Genomic DNA, 20,154 nt, shown 5'->3' with positions numbered 1-20,154 from the left:
CAGGACCCTCCTTATCCATGTGCCTAAATCCACGAGACACCGCCCAGTGCCTTGCGGGCGCTACCCCGAAGAGGACACCCCTGTTCCCAGTGATGGGTAAGTGACTGGGGTGGAGGGGAGCCGAGAGAAATGTCAAACTCTTACACGAAGCTGGACAAGTAGCCATATTTTGGTGGTTCAATCCCTTTGATACTTGTCAGGCTACTTCAGGCTTCATAACTCTGTGCTCTCCCCACTCTCTAACCCACACTCATCCCGCAAATAGCACGCACACATCAGGTCCCCATCGTGCAGCACCATCACCCTCCTAATATGCTGGCCCTCTGGCCCTCCCACCCCAGGAAACTCTCACACTCTATGTCCACACCCCTAAAAGTACTTAGATATTGAGGGGTCACTCGTCCTTTTTCCATGAATGTTTTTGTGGTCAAGTCCTGGGGGCAGATTGTCTGGGCTCACAGAAAACATGCAGGTTCCTTGTGCCCTTTATTCAAATGCATCTGCTGAACCTGCACTGCAGGCAGGACTGCCACCTCCTGGAGAGATGCGCAGCCATGAGATTCCATGAGGGTTGCCAAGGAGGGTCTTAAAAGACTCTTCCAGACTCTCAGAGACCATGAATTTCTTAATCCAGCAAATATCTAGTGTAGGCTGGAGATATTTATAGGCATGTAAGATGTAGCAGTGAATGAAACTAGGTTTTCTGTCCTCTGTGAATCTACATTCTACCGGAACTAGATTGACTACAGACAAAATGAATTAGTGGTTACAGAGAATCCTAAAAAATGTACAAATCTGTAGGAAGCAGGAAAATAGAGCAGAATGGGGCAGGAGGAGGGAGTTCACAGCATTAAATGGGGTGGAGAGTAGATGACATTTGAGCAACAAATTGAAGGGAACAGGGACTTGGTCATACAGGCCTGCTAGGGAACAGCATCCTAAGCAGAGGGAACAGCATCACAAAGGATCTACCTATGTTACATATGATATGTGCAAAACCAACATGGAAGTCAGTGTGGGGAACCGGGTGAGCAAGAGGAAGGGTAGGGAGTCCTTGGTGGCTCAAGGGGTTAGGCACAGCATATTCCAAGAACAAAGTGTGAGACAAAGCACTAACCCAAAAAGAAGCAGCATCCTCCTTTTCCCACCCCTCTGACCTCTGCCCTCTCTCCCTCAGCCATCTGATGTGCTCCCAGAGCTCCCTCTTTCTAGAAGAGTCTATCCCAGATCTTTATTCTCCCATTCTGTCCTGGTAGCACCAGGATCCCCGTGCTGGGTCTCTCTGCACCGATCCCCACTCCATCCTTCCCTCCCTGACAACCCAGCCCTGGGGTCTGACTTTCCAAATTCAACCACAGCAGCTACGAAGTCCCGTGACTGGAGCCCTGGCCAACTATCCCTTCGCCTTCCACTCTGCACCAGGGGCTTTGAAGTCTCTCTGGCTTCTGGGCTCTGTCTTAAGACCCAGAATGGTGGTGGAATTAAAGGAAGCTTCATCATCATGGTAGGAAGATGAAGGACCAAGGTGACGTCAAGTAATGCACTGATGAAGATCAAGGGCTAACCCAGAAGACAGAGAGCTCCCTCTTTGTAGAAGGTTCTATCCCCGGATACGTTTTGGTCCATCCGTGGGCTGATCTTCCCTCAGAAGCAGGGTCGTCTCCATCCCCTGGGCTTCATTCCAGGATAACACACTCTGCACAACACCCTGGTGCTGACGATCTATCCTAAAGGGAAATCCTCAAAGGCCCCTTCTGTCATGACGTCCCCCTGGTCCTGCCCCAGCAGGTGGCGCTTTCCTCTCTGAGCCCCTCAGCCCAGCCCCGCACAGGCACAGTCAGTGTTTACTCAGCATTAGTGTGGATTTGCTGTTTCCTACACTGGAAACACCGGTTTTACTGAGAGAAGTTAATAAAATACCCGTCATTAAAATGGAGAGGCCTGGGGAAGTGCAAATGAGCTGATCCATGAGAAAGCTTGCTACACATTTTGAAGAGAGAGAACAAAAGAAGTTGTGAAATGACAATAAAAATCTCTATTATTGTTTAAAGATATCTGTGACAGCATTAAAAATAATCAGACATTTCCCATACTTACTATATATCTCAGGATTATGCCCCTTAATCCTTGCAATTCCCCTAGAGTGGGGCTGTCACCAACACTTGTGTTTTACAGTTGAGAACACTATGGGGAAAGTAACTTGCCGAAAGTGACACTTTGACAGAGCCAAGATTCAAGGCCCAGCACACCAGCCACAGAGAAAGCGAACCTGATTCCCGGGAGGCTGTGGACTCTGCATAACTATTCAGAGCACCCCCTTGTGCGCAAGGATCTCTGACATGGTGGGTACATTGGGTGCTGACCCATCTCAGAGCCTACAACAGAGGCTCAGCTGCTAACACTACACATGCAGCTGCGCATCCGCTGACCGCGTGGCAGGGACACAGGTGTTCCCTGTGTTCATTACTGTTTCCTCCGGACAGGCATCGTGACACCATCACAGCGCCCCGCGGTTCCTGAGGCGCCAGCACGCCCCGTGGGTGCTCCCCTCACAGCCCGTGCGAGCTGCCCAGGATGAACGGACAACACACACTGTGAGCTGCTGACCTAAGGTGAGAGTGGAGGGGCCGCTCCTTGACTCGGGATCTGGTGCCTGTGGCTCCATCCACAGCTGGGGGCTCTCTCCTGAGAGGGAGGGAATCCCTGGGGAGCTCAAGCTGGGGCTCCAGGCTGAGGAGGCCCAGAGGAGGGGAGGGGCTGGTGATGGCAGTTTCTAGAAATGACTCCTGGAGAACTGGTCTCGCAGCCTCTTGACATTTTGAACTGGAGGCATTTCTCTCCCGCACACGCTTTGCTCCCCCCACTCCCGTTACTTCACTGTTACATTGGGTGACACGGGATGTAATGGACACTCTGAAGATGACAGGAGGAACGCCCCACCCTGCTTCCTCCCTCCACGGAGTCCTCAGTTACCTGCAAGTAAACACCTGTGAGGACTGGACACTCTGGAGGCCCACAAGGGGCAGGTAAGACCTCTGGGGTCTGTTACAACAGAGAAACCCCCAGGAGCTTTCACTCCCTGCTTGTTCCCTGCCAGCACCACCTCAAAAAGGGGTTCTGGGGGGAGACAAGCCCTGGGAAGGGAAACCAGCCCAGCGGGAGGGTCTCTGGGGCAGATGAGCAGCTCGCTGAGGGGTCATGAGGAACCCTCTGGAAGGTTTCCTGGAGCCACATGGTGCTGCTCCTTCCCAGGGTCTGTCCAGGTTCTGGGGCTGATGTCTCAAGTGTCCCTGTTTCCCGGTCACAGATTTCGGGGCGCCCAACCGTGGGGTGGCTGGTTTGTGTTCCTGAGGAAACCCCCCCTCCGCGATCCAGCGCCCCTGCCCCCCCCCCCCACCGCACCGCCCCGCCCCGCCCCGGGTCCCCTGCGCCCTCCCTGCGCTTTCAGGCGGGCCCGGCGGGCACCGGGGGCGCTTGCTCACCCCCCTGAGACCCGAGCCCCGCGGCCCCGCCCCGAGACGCGCCTGCAGCGGGGTCGGAGCCCGGGGCTCGCGGGGACCCGCGGGGGCTGCTCCCGGCCCGGCCCCGAGGCGGGTCCCGCGGGGGCGGCGGCTGCGCGCGGGGCCGGCGCAGGGGCTTCCCGGGGCGTGCGGGGTCCTCAGCCCGGCCCCGCTCTGCCCGCCCGGCCCGGCCCGGCTTCTTCCCGGACCCCGGACGCAAAATACTTTGTTTTTGTCAGTCCACACCGCGCCTGCGCGCGAGCACAGTGGTGCCCAGCGGTGCCCAGCGGTGCCACCTACCTCAGCGGGGCATCCCATGGAGCGGAGTATCTGGAGCATCGGCACTGGACCTTCTCGTAGAAATTCCGTGCACAATGACAAGTAAAACAAAAGTAGAAGACTAACACAGCCATGCTGATCACCCCTGCAGAGACACCCACATAGACAAGCTTCATAGCGCTGGCCTTGGGGACCCCGCGGGGGGCGGCCAAACTGCAGGAGAGGAGGCAGGAGGAGAAGCAGACAGGAGAGCAGGGAGAGAGATGGTTGGGGGGTGACTGCACTGCATTTCCCCGCTGCTCCCCGGCCTTTTCTTGGTTTCACTTCCTCTCTCCGCCCCCACCTCCCAGCCCTTGGCTGTGGGACCAGCACGGATGTCAGGGACTTAACAGAGCTGACAACACCCGCTGCCTCCAACTCCAGAGCAGAGGGACCCCGATGCCCCCCAGGGAGAAAGGACCCCCCTCACCCCAGATATTAGCCCCCACACGCCCCCTGCCCGGGTACCCAGGGTCCTTGTGCTGCCCCCACCGCCTGGGCTGGACTGCAAGGGCGGCCTCTGTGCCTCTGCCCCAGCACAGGCTCCGCCTGCCCAGGAATGGGCTACAGCCCCTGTCAGGGGCCAGTGCCTCTCAGCACCCCATAAAGGCTCCCCTTAACCTTCCCCTCCTCTCAAGTGGCCTCAGACCTAAGACCAGGGTGCACCTGGTCTGGACCTCCCACTGCCTGGGTGACTGGAGCTAGTTACTTGGCCTCTGGGCTTGGATGTGGAGCAGATGACAGCAGGGCCTCCTGCACCAGGTCACTAGGAGGATGTGCTGATTCCTCTACACAGAGTACTCAGCTCCACGCCTGGCGCGGGAGAAGCCCCGGGAAGCTTCAGCTATCCTACCTGCTCCCTGATGCTGGGGGTGGGGTGGGATTTTATGACCCACCAGGTGTGCTGGGAACAATGTCAGGCTTGCAGGAAGCACAACAGCAGGGGATCAACAAGCAGTCAGGAGACTTTGCCCAGAAAGCCCCCCCTCTTCTCCCTCAAGGAGCCTGAGCCCAAGGACACGTGACATGTCAACAGACACCTCAGGAGAATGACAGGTCAGGCCACAGGGCTTCCTGGGGCCAAAGTTTTGCAAACAGAGGGACTAGTACCCACTTTCTCCTAGTCCCAGAGACAGCAGGAGCCACCAGAGCAGGGAGGCAGGTGGAGGGAGGCAGAAGGGGAGAGAGATGCAGAGGCAGACACAGGGCAGGTCACCCCAGGACCTGCAGGGGGAGGGAGGGCTTGGGGCTGTGGCTGTTACTATTCACCCTTTCAAGGTCCCCGCGGGACTCATCTGGCATCACATCTTCAAGGATGACTCTGGCCCCTGCGGTGGAATAAGTTGCAGGAGATGAAGGGAAGCTGGAGACAGGGATGAAGACGCTGACCAGGAACAGAGTCACAAAGGAGGCCCCGAGAAAGGGAATGAGGTTCCGGACAGGTTGAAAGGAGAAGCCATGGGATTTGTGGGTGAGTTGGAGACAGGGATGGTGAGAAAGAGAAGAGACAAAAATGAATCTAGAATTTGTTTAATTTTTTGGGGGGTGGGGCATGTGCAAGGTGATTTTAAAACTCTTCTGGAGGGTACCCAGTCCTTTCCATTCTGGAGTTCCCTGTATTTCGTGTCCTCTAGAATTTGTGGCCTGAGTAACTGAGCAAAGGAAGGACAACGCTGTCATCACAGCCCTGGGCTGACGGGGCGGAGAGAGACGGTGGGGGGAAAGGCGTGGGGAGAGCATGTCATCTGGGCTGTGTTCCGCGTGAGATCGGATGAGACGCGAGGAGGAGACTTGAGACACCCAAGGGTATAAACATCTGGAATTCAGGACATCGCGGTGCTGGCCCTCTCACAAGAACGGCAGGTTTGGCAGGGGGTAGGGTGCGCAGCCAGGAGGAGAACTAGAGCGGGAAGAGCTTGTGCAGAAACAAAAGAGCCTTCAGACTCAGCCCGGGCTGGGCCTTTATTCCAGGGCCAATGAGCAGAGGAGGAGTCCCCTTCCCAGCCAGGACCCCGGGGAGAGAGGCCCCTGGAGAGTCCCTGAGGCCCTTAGCAGGAGCTGGTGGAGAGGCGAGCTGAGGACAAGGTCCGGGGAGAGCCGGGCCAACAGGGGCTCTGGGGAGAAGAGAGAATCCTAGCAGCCCTCAGAGGGCACCAGGAGAAGACACGCCAGCGAGGGCGCAGGAGCATGGGGTCCGGGGAAGAGGAGGAATCTGGGCCTCGGAGTCCCAGGGAGCAGCGGGAGAGTCAGGAGAGGTCTGCTGCGCCATGTGGGTAGCTCCCTGGCTGGGGATCCACTGGTGCTGCAGTGGCTACTGATAGCTTCATAGGTTGCGTCTTAACCCCTTGCACCACCAGGGAGGCCCTTTTTGGTGGTTCTTGTAAATAGAATATTTTATTTCAAAACCCATTCTCAAACTAAAGATCAAGTTACACAATGGAATATTAGTGTAACTTTTGTTTGGGATTTTTGTTTTTCTTCAGTTTTTAAAATTTTATATTTTTTATATCATTGTTCATTTTTAAACAATATTTGCTTTCCCCAACCCCTCAGGTGTAGTCCCAATAGAGTTTCCTTCCCCAAGGCACCCGTGCACCATCACCACAGTCCCCTGTGCTGAGGTTCCCCTATATTGCTTGGTTCCCCTATATTCCTTCTATAGGTGGAACCATCTGATAATTTTCTTTTTCCTTCTGGCTTATTTCAAAAATCCTTCTAGCTCCATCCACGTTCCTGCGAATGGCATGAGTTTATCTTTTTTGATGGCAGACTAATATTCCACTGTGTATCTATGCCACATCTTCTTGATCCAGTCATCTCTTTTTGGGCATTTGTATTGTTTCCAGGTTTTACCTATTGTAAATAGTGCTGCAATAAACACAGGGGTGCAGGTGCTCTTTTGAATCAATGTGCTTGTGTCCTTTGGGTAGATGCCTAGGGGTGGAATTGCCAGTCATGGGGTAGCTCCATGTTTAGTAGGCTGAGGCACCTCCACACAGCTCTCCCTAGTGGCTGGGCCAGTTTGCATCCCACCAGCAATGCAGGGGAGTTCCTTTCTCACCACATCCTCCCCAGCATTTGTTGTTGCTTCTTTTTTCTGATATGTGCCATTCCTGCCACTGTAAGGTGGTATCTCAATGAGGTTTTCATTTGCATTTCCCTGATGATAAGGGATGTTGAACATTTTTTCATATGCCTGTTGGCCATTTAAATTTCCTCTTGGAGAAATGTCTTTTTAAGTTCTTCTGCCCATTTTGACTGGATTGTTTACTTCCTTTTCGTTGAGTCCTGTGAATCCTTTGTAGATCTTTGTGATCAGTCCCTTATCAGTTGCATGGAGTGCAAACATTTTTTCCTAATCAGTGGGGTGTCTCTTTGTTTTGGTTAATGTCTCTTTTGCTGTACAGAGCTTTTCAGTTTGATATAATCCCAGGCGTTTATCTTTTCCTTGATTTTTTCTGCTTTGGGTGATGAGTCTTTAAATATGTTACTTATCCAGTTCTTTTATCCATTTTGAGACAATTTTTGTGCACTCACCATGTAATTTTGTAATTTATACTTCCTTTGCAATGAATGAGGGCATTTCTAGACACTGCCTTTGGAGTCCTAGAGCATCTATCAATTAGCAGGGAACTTAGCCCGGCTAAGGAATTCAGAAGCCTTTCGGCTGCTGGAATGAAAACCTGGAGTCTTTGGGAAAAAATGAAGAAATAATTCCTTCAGGGGTATTTATCTGCAGTAATAACCAGATGACTAGAATTTCTCAAACTGGATTGTCACAGCACTGTGGAGCCTGCACCCAGCTCACATGACACTCAGAGACACGGACCAGCACTCTCCATTGATGGAAGTGTCTGTCTGGATGCTTCTGCGTCTATTTTCCCCTTTGGAACTTTTCACCTGGAGATAATATGCTGTTGTTCATGGTTAGACGCAGAGATCTAGCCTGGACTCAATATATCAACACATCAGCACCACAACTGTATATACTCTCTGAGTCATTACCAGGAATTTGTCCTACAAACATCCTTGCTCACACAAGGGATGGACCACATTACTCTTTGCAATGTTGTTTATAAGAGAATGTGATTGCAAACCAGCCAAATGATCTTCCCAAAGGGGGATGGGTTAAATAAAAGACAACACATCATTCTGGTACAATAAAATGCAGCGGTGAAAAGGGGAAGGATGTATATGTTGATACAAAATGTGTGGGGTTAGGGCAGGCAGGATACCAAGTGCAGTGCACTGAATGATCGGGAGTCATACCACCTGCTGACATGTGCTTGCATTTTCTCAGAGAAAGTGGCTCTCAGAGTGCAGGATAGGAAATAGAACAGGTGAGCCATGTGGGTGGATTGTCCTGTCAGGATTGACATGCACATCACCAAATCGAATCTTAAACAGAAATGTGTCCTTAGAACCTATTATAAACAGGAACCTGAGGGCGGCAGGTGTTACTTCTCACTCATCACCCTTCAGAGGAGAACTTGGTAAATTTCACTGTGCTCAGCTACAGCCTGTGTTGTTTCTTCAAAACCACACTGAGTTGATGGCTTCCTTCCTCTAGGCGCGGACCCCTCAGCAGCAACCACGAGGGCCTGAGAACAGTTCAGTGACAGGAAGTGCAGACATTCACCCGGCCTCGGGGAGGAGCGCTGCTGGACTGGGAAGTCGGGTGTATTCCCAAGACACACACCATCCCCAGGGTCCACGGAAGCCACAGCTCACAATGGAGTCTTCAAATCCCCAAAACCTCCATTTCAGAGGCTCTTGAAGCTTCTACGTGTTTTGCAGAACCCTCCTCCCAAGAACCTCGGCCTCCTTGTTTCTGTGGGTCCCCCAAGCGGTGTCCCATCTGTGCACACAAAGGCTGCCCGGAGCCTGAGCTCCCTCAGGATCTCCTTTTCCTGCTCAATGCCCACAGGTGACGAGTTCGGAAGAGTTTGCAGGCTAGACAGACCCAATTGCCCTTCAGATGCTCCATCCTTCCCCACTGGTCTCTGCCCCAAGGTGCCCCCGCAGGCTCCCCTGCAGGGAGGAAACTGAGTGCAATGGGTTATTTCCTCTTTCAGTCCATCCAAGTTTGCGCAAACGAAAGCCAGACAGGATCACTAATAAAGAACAGGGATTTCTTTCCTCAACCCTGGAAACTGGGAACTCCAAGATCAAGGTTTCTTGGTGTCAAGGCCTCTCTGCTAGGGCTCTGCCTGATGGGCTGTGCCTGTCTGCAAGGCAGGGACCCTGAGGGCCTTTGGTGACCCCTCACCAGCACTCCCCTGCTGTGCCAGGGCCGGGTCTCTCTGACAGCTGGGTCCTCTCACTCTGCGTCCCTGCTCCGTGTCCGGGTCCTCTCTTCCTGATCAGACAGGGATGCTCTTAATGTGTTCACAGGGACAAATGATCTCCACTGGTACTGGCATGAACCAAACAGGATGTGCCATCTCTACACACGTGTGCATGCAATTCAGACACGACTCTTCTCCACCATGGAAATGATGATAACCTTTGTGCTCTTCCCAGTTTCCAGAAACCTCACCCACCAATGGGCTTCCCCAGCTCATCTCCTAGATGTACCTAAGCCCAGAGACACTCACACTTAGACAACAGCAGGCTCATGAGTGTCGCAGTGTCTTAGAGGAGTGGGGTGTGCGTTGAATACAACGTTACATCAAAGACGTGATAGCACGGACAGTGGCCCGTGGCCACACAACACTCTGACAGGGTCTCCCTCCACTTTCCTGGTGACTTGTCTTTGACTTACAGCCTCAGCCAGAGTCTGGGGTGTCAGTGCGCTGTGGGGAGCAGGCTCTGCCCGAGGGCTGTCCATCTCGTTCAGGGGATTCTGTGCACTGACCCGCAAGACCCAGCCTCGCCTCGCCTCTTCCCTTCCCTCCCATGGATCCTGGGCCTTGCTCTTCCCCACACGTGGCCTCCCCAGGGCCTTTGCTTCTGCTGCTCCTTCTGCCTTGAATGTACTTTTCACAGATCCTGGCAGGAATGGATCCCTCCACTCCTTCACCTCTTTGCTCAAACATAACCTCTGTGTCCCCTCACCGGACAGCCCCACTGAAACCACAACCCCCAGCCCAAGACCTTCCAGCTGTTTTTCCAGCTGCTTTTCTCTCCAACAGCTGTCGCCATCTAAAATGCCATCCCCTTCTTGAAGCTTTTTATTCCTCATCTTCTGCGCCTGCTGGGGTGCAGCCCCATGAGGCCTGGGCTTCTGTCTGTCCTGGAGTGGTCCTGGCACACGCTCCAGCACGGGAACCCACAGGATCACAGCTCTATGTATTGAATGAGTGCGTGGTTGACGCACAAACATGGTCACGCATTGCCCCTGTCAAATTTCCTCATCATCAAGATTCCCCACACCCCAGGAGGACACTGAAACCCCTCAGCATAGTTTTAAATGGGCAACGGTGCATCTGGTCCTGGACAGTCACCTCCCCCACGCCTTTGTGAAGAGAGGGAACTGCTGTGATATGTGAAAACAAGACGTGCTGCTGTCGTGGACCTTGAGGAGCAGAGATGGGCACATGAGCAGCAGGGGGGCAGCTGAGCAGCAGGACAGGCACCACTCAGCCGGCCCAGGTCCCTCCCAGCAGGGCAGAGGCGAGGGGGGACCTGCACGGTGGTTACAGCGCAAGTTCCAGCCACTTCTCAGAGCTTGAGTCCCGGCTCCAGGTTTTCCTCCATGTGCATCTGCACGGGTCCTTCCTGCTCTAGCCCACGGAGCCTTCCCGCCTGAAAATGAGGACGGGGCGCCATGAACTCATCAATTGCAAAGTGTGGCTGAAGGAGTCATGAAAGGGAAGCTCTGAGAACCTCCAGGCCCACAGCAAAGCTTCCTCATGGGTATCGAGCCCCAGAGAGTCACCAGAGCTTTCACCATAGGCCTTGGGGTGTGTGAGGGCATCAGAGCAGCCGCCACCCTCACCTGGAGCAGTTGCTGTTTCATTTTGTTTTTTGTTGTTTTCTTTGTTTGTTTGGCTTGTTTGTCTTTTTGTCATTTTCAGTTTTTCAAACACAAGCACAGAGACCAGGAACGAACCCCCATCACACCCCGACCCGTGCTCCCCAGACACGAGACTGATGGCGCTGAAAATCACTGCAGTCTCTTCACTGTGAGCAGAGCCAGTGACAGACTCAAGGAACCGCAGCTAAAGTCAGAGCGGGGAGGCCTGCAGCGTGAGCTCTGTCACGTTAGCACAGCCACCTTGTAGAGACGCGCTTCACTGCACACCCAACAGCAGGAGCACATCCCCAGCCTTCCAAATGGAAGGACAAAGACAGACTCATCCTGCCCAGTCACTATCCCACCAACCAGAAGCTCCGAAGCCCGTCCAGGGACAAGCTGCCACCCCCTGGACTCTTGCTCTCCTCCCAGGGACTTTCATCTGGAACAGCCCCCAAGTTCCATCCTCTCCTCTGGAAAAGCTTCTTTCCTTTGCCTCTCTGGATTGGCCAATGTTCCACCATGGCCTGCATTTCCCAGATACTTCTGCCCTTCCCAAATACTCCATTTTGTGGGTAAAATAACCAGCTGCTCCTTTTTTATCAACAAAAGGTAGAATCTATTCTGCCCTTGATTGTTCCTCCTTCAAACAGAGCCCCAAGATCTGAAATATGAAAATGTCTATGAACATACAGAGAAAAGTCTACTACTATGCATAGAGATAAGGACATTTATTGCCTTCTGAATCTTTCTGTATTGGTTAAATTTTCCAAGTGAGTAACCACTATTACTTTTGTATTTTTAAAAAGCAATTTTTTTTTTTTTTTAAATAACACATTTTCTTCTCCATGGAACTGAAAACAGCAGCATCTGATTGAGTCAAGGACCAGTGTGCTGTGAGGGACTCTGAGACCTGACTGGTCACCCGGCAACCCGGAGGCAGCGGACACTGTGTTCCCCAGGACAGGAGGAAGAGAGGCCCTGGGCCAGGGCTTCTGGGGGATTAGCCCAGGGAATGCCTGGCTGAGGACAAACTGTGAGTGAAAGCTGGGTGGGGCCTTTTCTCTTCCGTTCTAATTTCTCAAAAGTCACATGCCTCTTGTCACCTCCCTCCCTGCTCCCCTCTAGCACACAGTAATAATCACACGTGTCAGGTTCTCACTCCAGGGAATCGAGTTAAGGGCAGTGGCCTGAGAGCCAGAAATCCTGGGCTCCAGCCCTGAGATTGTCTTACCCAGTGGGGCTGGATGTCTGGGCAGACATTGACCTGGCTGTGCTTCCTGTTGCTAATCTGTGATGCAAAGTGGTTGTGCCTGCGGCCTCCCTTCAGCTTTTAAGGTCTACACTTCTGAAAGCTCGAGATGGTGTGAGGCTCTGTGGAGTCTGGAAAGAGAGGGATGAGGACCACCCTTATCCTGCTCTGAGATTTGGGCAGAGAGCTCAACTTCATTGAGTCTCAGCTTCCTCATTTCACCTGATTTGTGGGAACCCAAAACATGTGTGAAAAAACACTCTATTTAGGACACTGTGATAGCGAAAGCGAAAGCGTCAAAGCAGAGGCCTCCCTCAGGAGAAGTAGGACAGGTCAGGATCAACCTGTAGAGTGGATTCAAATAGTCAAGTGTCGGGCCTCCCTGGTGGCGTAAGGGTTAAGATGCAACCTATGAAGCTGTCTGCAGCCACTCAGCACAAGTTAAATTCCCATAGACCAGGGAGCAACCCAGCTGGTGCAGCAGACCTTTCCTGACTCACCTGCTGCTCCCCTCAGCAGTGTGCTTCTTCGTCAGTCTGCCTGTTCTCTTCCCCACTCTGTCTCTGGTGAATCCTTTCACCTCCTGCACCTCTGGCCTGGACCCCAGCTCTTGTGTGCATAAATAAATAAATCTTTAAAAAAAAATTGCCAAGTGTCCCTGTCCCCTGAGAAGTTGAACCAGTGTGGCAGGTAGATTTCTGCTCCTTCCCAAACTGTTAAATTGGCAAAGTTCACCCAGTCTTGTCTGAGAAGACCACTAAGGACACGAATGTATTTCATGAGACAGTGTCATGGCTGATTGATACCGTTTGCAATGGACAGATAGTGCTGGAGAGAGGGACCTGTGGCTGTTTGCATTCCCAGGGTTAAAGGGGAAAATCTGTCAGAATTACTTATCAGTTCTCCTTCATTCCTTTTTCTCTCACTATCCCTTCTCCCCGTCAAGACCCTGCCCTGCCCTCGATAGCCCGGGGTACTCTGCAGGGCTTCAACAGCAGGAGAAGATGAGTTGGTAAAAAAAAATGGTGGCAAAGGTTGACTTTGCCTTGGAGGCAAATCAATGGCTGACAAACCAACATGGCTGACCCACTGGTCTCTGGGGTAGAGCATCTGTAGAGAGGACCATCATGTCCCCCTTCCCAAAAGAAGATGGAGCCAATTCCCCAAGCCTGATCAGTACTGGTCTGTGGCTTGGGTTGAACGACAGACACAGTCAGGGTGACAGTCGGGTCTCTGGGCCAGGAGATAAGCGCACTTTAGATTCTGTTTCTGCTTAGAGGGGATCAGAAAACCATGGAAAGTCCAGGCCATCAGTGTAGACAGAAGAGGCAAATCTATGGGGAAAACTTAGGTTCCCTGCCTATGAGTGAACCCAGCCAACATCACAAGAAGGAGACCCAGTCACCCCAGCCTTTCCCCCGATGCTTGAGCCATTCTGTTAAAGCACCAGATACGTGTGAGGCCATCATGAATCCTCCAGCCCCAGGTGAGTAGCCCCACCTGAAACCACAGGGGGGCAGAGAGGAGCCATTCCACAGGAGCCTGCTCAGATTCCCTGTCCACAGAGCAAATGGTGCAGAGCAAAAGGATTACTGTGCTAATCAGCAAAGTCTTGAGAACAATAACACCACTGTTGGTCCTCTCCTGTCCCAATCTGTCTTCTTGAACTCTTTTATTATGGGCAAAATAAATCCCTGCATTAAACTCCTCTGTTGGAAATATTCAGAGCTAGAACGCCGTAACAGACATGGCATGTGCAATAAAAGGGTAAACTTGACCTTTCAATGGAGATGTGCTGATAAAATAGATCTCAGATTCCAAAGGCAGTTGTGAGTCCGATGCCAAAGTCCTGAGAATTTGCAAAAAGCAGGAGACAACGAACTTGAGGACGGCTCCTCATACCTGTCTTCTCTAGGCTCCTGTGCCCTCTGGCACCTGGTGGGGTTGGGCCAATAGGAGACACTGGTAAGAAGAGGGGTGGAGTAGGAGGAAAGAGTCGGGGCTTGGGCAGGTCCTGAAACTATCATGGCAGTAGCAGGGGTTCCAGACTTAGCCAGAATCAGGTGCTGGGTCACCCCTGACCCTCTCTTCCAGGCTCAGATGTGAGCAGTGACTGTTTCCTCCCCCACAGCCACTCTTGGCAGGTGGCCCCTCTCCAGACACCCCAGCCATCCCAGACCCCAGTAACACAGGCTGCAGTGGGAACAGTGCCCCCTGCTGCTCCCCGCTGGGTGCTGCAGCCCTGACTGTCCCGTGAACCCTGCCCAGGTCTTTGGAAATGGCCCCCTTTAAAGTCTCTTTCATGGATCTCTTCAGGGCCCCGTGTGCTTTCTGCTGACAAGCTGATTAGCACAGGGCACGGAAGGATCTGGAGCTGGAGATTGTAGAGAGGATCCATGAAGAGGATGTCTGTAGGGTCAGGAAGACCACAGTGCAGGTTTTCTAGGATCCCATGCAGACCGGGAAAAGGAGGAATCAGAGTCCTCAGTGGTTTTTTGAAGTCTTTTATTGGGGTTCACCAGGCATATGGCAGGCAGGGACGCTGGGGGGCCGGTAGGCTGGCAGGCCTCTCAGGCCCAAGCAGGTCTTCACTCTGGGCTCTCCGGCCTTCTCCCAGCTTCTGCTTCTCTTGCTTCTCTCTCGGCTTCTGCTGGCGTCTCTGTGACACCGCCCTTAAAAACCCAGTGGAATCCCATCTCCCTATGCCCACACCCTACTCCAGGTGCCCGCCATCAGGCATGCATTCAGGACCGCAGGGCTCTGTCATCTATCCTGATGGCGGGAGGGCAGAAAAGCCTGACACTTTTTACCTTACCCTACAATGTCCCTCAAGGCGGCTGACGGGGGTGGACGCCAAGGATGACCAGGGAAGATAATGAATCAGGATGGAAGCAGCAACGGGAGTTCTGAGCACAGTGTTCGGGAGGGGGGTGCTTGCTGGAAGTGGGTTCCATGCTAGGGAGATCTGGAGGGGCTGCTTCATGAGGAATGCCGAAGACGTTGGGCTGCTGCAGTTCGCTGGAGGAGACCATCTCTGCTGGCCAAGCTGCACTTCGGGTTCATGGAGGGTGAGAGGAAGCAGGTGAGCGTGGTTCTCACATGCAGGGTGGGAGCTTGTGGAATCCTTCCTTCTGGTTCACATTCTGCGCTGTTCCCTCCTGTGACCCTCGTCACCAGTCCAGTGAGCCTCTCCATTGTGTCCTCTGAGGAAAAGCTGACCCCCATGGCGCGGCAGCCCTCGCCTGTCCCCTCAGCAGTGTATTTCAGTACATCCCCCTGCTCTGCTCCCCGCTCTGTCTCTGGTGAGTCCTCTCACCCCCACACCTTGGCCTGTGTGGGGCTTCTTGCTCTTGGATGCATAAATAAATAAATCTTTAAAAAAAAAAAGAAAAAAACATCCCAAAGGTGGGTGAACTGGGGAAGTCTGAATCTTAATTGCACCTGGCCCAAGCACCTGTCCTCATGCCCAGACAAGATGAAAGTCACAGCAGTGCTCTGGAGAGAAGAGCACAGTGGGGGAGAGGAAAGGCTCCTGCAGGGAGAGGGATGGCCAGTCAGGGCCAGGGGAAAAGGAGCCGAACTTGACCGACTGTGCTAGACTGTTCACTGCTGCGATCTTTGTCGTCCCCACCACACTGCCATGGGATTATTATAGTTCTCACTTGGGGGCAGGGAAGCTCGAGCTCAGGGGCAGCAGGAAACCCTCTCCTGGTCATAGAGTGACCCCAAAATAGGAACGCAGAAGTGCCTGATCCAAAGTGTGCAATTCTTACTAATGCAAGCGGGATCCAAGGGAGTACCAATTTATTTGTCAAATCTTCATTCAACACATCTGTTTGTTAAAACCAAGAAAATCTCCAATTTGGAAAATTAAGCAACACGTTTTTCAATAACGAAATTAGATAATATTTTTTACTAAATGATAATGAAAAGACATATTAAAACTTAGGCACTGGAGCACTCAGAGAAAACTTTATTGAAGCAAGTGTGTGTTAGAAAAGAAAAAAAACTGACCAAAATCCATGGTTTAAGCTTCCATTGCAGCCAGTTGAATAAAGAAACCCCAAGGAACTAGGATGAATTTCTATACCTCTACTGATACAGAGAAGATTAAAATCCAATGCAAAAATCTGAAGATTGGTTTCTTTGAATGAGTGGAAAATGCTGACAGTCCCCAAACTAGACTGATCAAGAAAAAAGGGAGAAGCTTCACCTGCAGGGTCAGGCACGCACGCGCACTGCCAAGCAGAACATGAGCCCTGCGGAATGGAGGAGGAAACGTACGTTTTCAAATCATTCAGAACAATCACATTCCAGATTTTATTGTATTTGACCTCACAGGCACTTACTGGTGGAAAACATAAGGCATGTTAAGTGTTGTGGTTTAGTCCTCAAAACAGAGAGCACATGTGCTTTGGAGTCCCACAGACCTGAGTTCAAAGTCATCCTCTTCCTTGAACTAAATTATGACATTAGGCCAGTGATAGAATCTCTCTGCACTTCCATTTTCTCATCTAACACATGGAGGATAATAACATCAACCTCACTGTGCAGCGCACCAAGCACTGGGAAGCTCACACACGACTTTTCCCACATGACCATGATCGTGGCATTTATAGTCTGACTATCAATAGATCCTAAAGGGTTCAAAATGGACCCTGACACAAGGCCGTTCATGTGGAATGTGACACTTTCTGGAAAGCTTGGGTGTTTGTCTTCCTGGACTTGACAGTACCATATGCACCATACTGAAAAATGTGCTCATTTTTATAAAGGAGGCTGCCCACAGATACACAACGTAAACCCTCCATAAGAAAGTTAAAATGTAATAATTCAGGATAACATTTTCATTCTAATATTATACAATGATTTCTCTTGAACATTACGACATCAAAACAAAAGCTATGTTAAGACTGGAGAGAAAGGTCTTTTCCAGTGTTGAAATGACAGGGGCTCCCCTCAAATCCTCAGCTCCCCACCAGTGTGGCTCCCGAGTCAGGCAGGTTGATGGACAGCAAGAGTGCAACGATTAAACCGATCACGCCACTGTCCCATAATACAGATTTGCATTGTGAAACCCCACGATTCAGACATGCAGGAAATGACTTCCTGTGACAAGAAAACAAAAATGGAGATCAAGAGGCAGCTCAGGAAAGGGTCTGGTTAATTTGCCAATGAAAAAACCCCTTCATTAGTAACTAAAGAACCCATGGGCCCCGCAGCACCCACCCCATCTCCTGACAACACAGAGAAGGGCCAAGTCAGGAGTGAGAAATAAAATGAGAAGTAAGTACTTTGAAGGGAGTTTGATGACAGTGCGGGGATAAAATGACCTCCAGGCTCTCACAGGTCACAGCTCCCGGCTTGAACATCAACTGATGAGCAAGGACAGCAAAAGCAGCACCCTGAGACAAGGGAGCCCAAGTTATCTGTTGATGACCTGCTCTCTTCTCCTTCTTGAGAGAATGTTGAGCCAAAGCCTGAGAAGCTGCAGTGTTTCCAGACTCTGGAGAAGGCAGGAGCAGGAGGACCTCACCTCCTCTGCACAGAGCAGCCCCAGGGGGATCTAGCTGGTGAGTGACTCTCATTTCCATAAAAACAAGAAAACAAAGCACCAGGGCCCAGAGGGAGGGGCTGGCAAGTGGAGGAGGGGGTAGAGGGGGAGCAAGGGGGTTCATCACAGGAGAGTCCAGGCTGATTGAGCTAAAGGCAGAGAAGGAGCCTTAGAACAGGACCAGCACCCACGGGCTTCTGAACACTAGGGTCTGTCTCTAGCCCATTCCAAGGCCAGTGGCACAGAGGCTTGAAGTGTGGATCCCCCATCCTCACCAGTGTGGTGGCCCGGGATCCCCCAGAATACACTCAGGGAAAGAGGGGGGAAAAGCATCCACAGAACAGGGAGGGTCCAGTTCCCTGCTCCCCCAGAGAAGGCAGGAGCCAGCAAGGAGGAGCAGCTGGAGAGCCTGGGAGAGGGAGGAGCCATCAGGAGGGAGACCTGGAGGAGGCACTTGGAGCAGAGACATGGCCAAGAAGCCGCCCTTACTTCTCAGCCTTGGACCGGACCAGGGACTTGGGGGACAGGGAAGGAGACACATGAAGCGCCAAAGACGTGCGGGACAAACCCGTGGGGAGGCTGACAACGGCAGCCTTTATCTTGACTTGGCTTTGGATTTTGCTCTTTTCTTGCAGACCTGCCAGCCCCTTCTGCCCCTTCCTATGGGCCCCACCAGGAGAGCCATAGGCTGGGGGCCAGCTCTCAGGCCTCAGCGCCCCGCTTGGGGCCAACCCTGTCTGGCTGGGCTTTTACCCTCATGGGGACAGGTACTGTGGGGGCAGGTTTGGAAACTCTATCCTCTCCCTCCTCTTTGTTGCCACTAATTGTTTCCAAGTTCCTTTCCATGACAGGTCTTCTGCATGTTTTGTCTTGATAGGGCAGATGGCAGAGCCTATTTAGAGTGGGCAGGTTGGGGGTTCTGGGTTCCCCGACCCTGCCCGGAACAGGGGTGACAGGACAGATAGGAAGAATGAGCAGGTGGAAGAGGGTGGCTGGGAACCCTCCTGGGTAGTTAGAAGGGGGGCGGGGGAGGGGAAGGAGATCAGGATAGTTCATCCCCCAGCACCACCAGGGCCAAGAAGGACTCATGCAGCCCTCCTGACGCAGAGGAGGCAGAGAGAAAATGCCTACAAATACCAAGATGCCATTCCTGCGTCAAGAAAATAATCAATTACCTCTTCTTATCCTCACAAGTAAATGCAATCTTCTTTCCACGTAAAGTGGAATTCAGCTTCCTTATGGAGGGGCCTAAGCACGAGTCACTGGAAAAGAAAGAGGCAAGTGTTAAAATGACAAGATCTCGGACATTTCTTGAATCTCTTAGTTTCTTCTGAGGAGCAGGCAGGCCCTGGGCCAGGCTCTGGGCATAGAGTGAAGCAGAGGAGCTTCTAAGAACTCCCAGCTGTAGGGGAGCGGAAGGTGGGAACTAGGTGGGTGTCTATTATGGAGACAAAGTAATAGGCTGGGCTGGGTTGAGGGGAGAGTGATTCCCCATCCATCCCTGCCCCAGTCTGTTCTCAACATTCTTGTGACTAGGGATTCTTTCATGGCTCAGTTCCTGAAATCACCCTGAGAATACAGGAGTACAAAGCAGCAACGGATACCTGTCTTTACTGTCATGGATCATGCAGGCCTTTAGTTCGGTAACCTTTGAAGACAAATTACCGACTTCCACACTTGCAAAAACACTGAGATGAAAGAGACAAAAACCATCATTATCCCCAAACCCCAAACTGCACCAGGCATCCTAGTGCCTGTCAAAGCCAGCAGGCAGGAGGCCACTGGTTAGAAGCTACTCTCTGAACCTGACCCAGAATTTGCATTAGAAACACCCAGTGTACTCATTCAGCTGGCCGCTGAACAAAGTTCTCAAAACAAGAGCTAATATCTGCACATCGATAGTGATTTTTTGCATTTTCTTTCTTTTTTTTTTTTTTTTGAAGATTTATTCAACTAGGGTACAGGCCAGATGGGGAGGGTGAGAGGATTCACCAGAGACTGAGCGGGGAACAGAACAGGCAGACTGATGATATATACTGCTGAGGGGAGCAGTGGGCCCGAAGGAGAGGTCTGCTGGCCATGTGGGAGCTCTTGCCAGCCGCCAGGATGCAACCTGTGTGGCAGAGGCCTGCGGACAGCTTCACAATGATACACACAAACACTGCGCCACCAGGGGAGGCCCGATTCTTTGCATTTTCTTATTCCAAAGGTGGCCTTAGGCCACATTTGAGCTTTCCCTGCTGAGTCAGAACCTACTGCTGCAAAGCCCCTGGGGTGCACAGGTGAGCCCCCGGGGTGCACAGGAGGAGCTCAAGAAGCACTGCTTTGAAAAACGCTGATGTCCTCCTCTAACCTCAGTCCCCAACTCTTCCCCATGAGTCTGAAATTGTCATTGCTTTTGCAAAATACTGGACCCCCATACCAGATACAGAATTCAGGAATGTTAATGTTTCACCCCCAAGTCCACAAAATTGGGTCGAAAAATACATAAATGCCAATGCTTCTTTGTGAGTTAGATGTAACTGGAGAGAAGGAAAATAAATTTGGGGCACCAGAGTGCCCTGAAGATGGA

The 20,154-nt window shown here is 52.1% G+C and overlaps 1 protein-coding gene across 2 annotated transcripts in view; it reads right to left on the bottom strand.

The window, feature by feature from the left end:
- LOC119261103 (ADP-ribosyl cyclase/cyclic ADP-ribose hydrolase 1-like) overlaps positions 1-20,154 on the bottom strand; it is a 102,953-nt gene that overhangs the window by 24,963 nt on the left and 57,836 nt on the right. The window contains exon 1 of one of the 2 annotated variants that reach the window (XM_037530327.2): positions 3,801-4,071. The exons of the other annotated variant lie outside the window; for it this stretch is intronic. Coding sequence (XP_037386224.1) covers positions 3,801-3,955 — 155 coding nt within the window. The 5' untranslated portion in view covers positions 3,956-4,071. Of the gene's footprint in view, positions 1-3,800; positions 4,072-20,154 lie in introns of those variants that run through there. 2 annotated transcript variants of the gene reach the window in all.

Source organism: Talpa occidentalis, unplaced genomic scaffold (assembly GCF_014898055.3).
Source record: "Talpa occidentalis isolate TD23 unplaced genomic scaffold, MPIMG_talOcc4v2.1 talOcc4.6, whole genome shotgun sequence".
Taxonomy (NCBI): Eukaryota; Metazoa; Chordata; class Mammalia; order Eulipotyphla; family Talpidae; genus Talpa; species Talpa occidentalis.
Note: the sequence above shows the minus strand (reverse complement) of the source record. Positions and strands in the feature narration are given on the sequence as shown.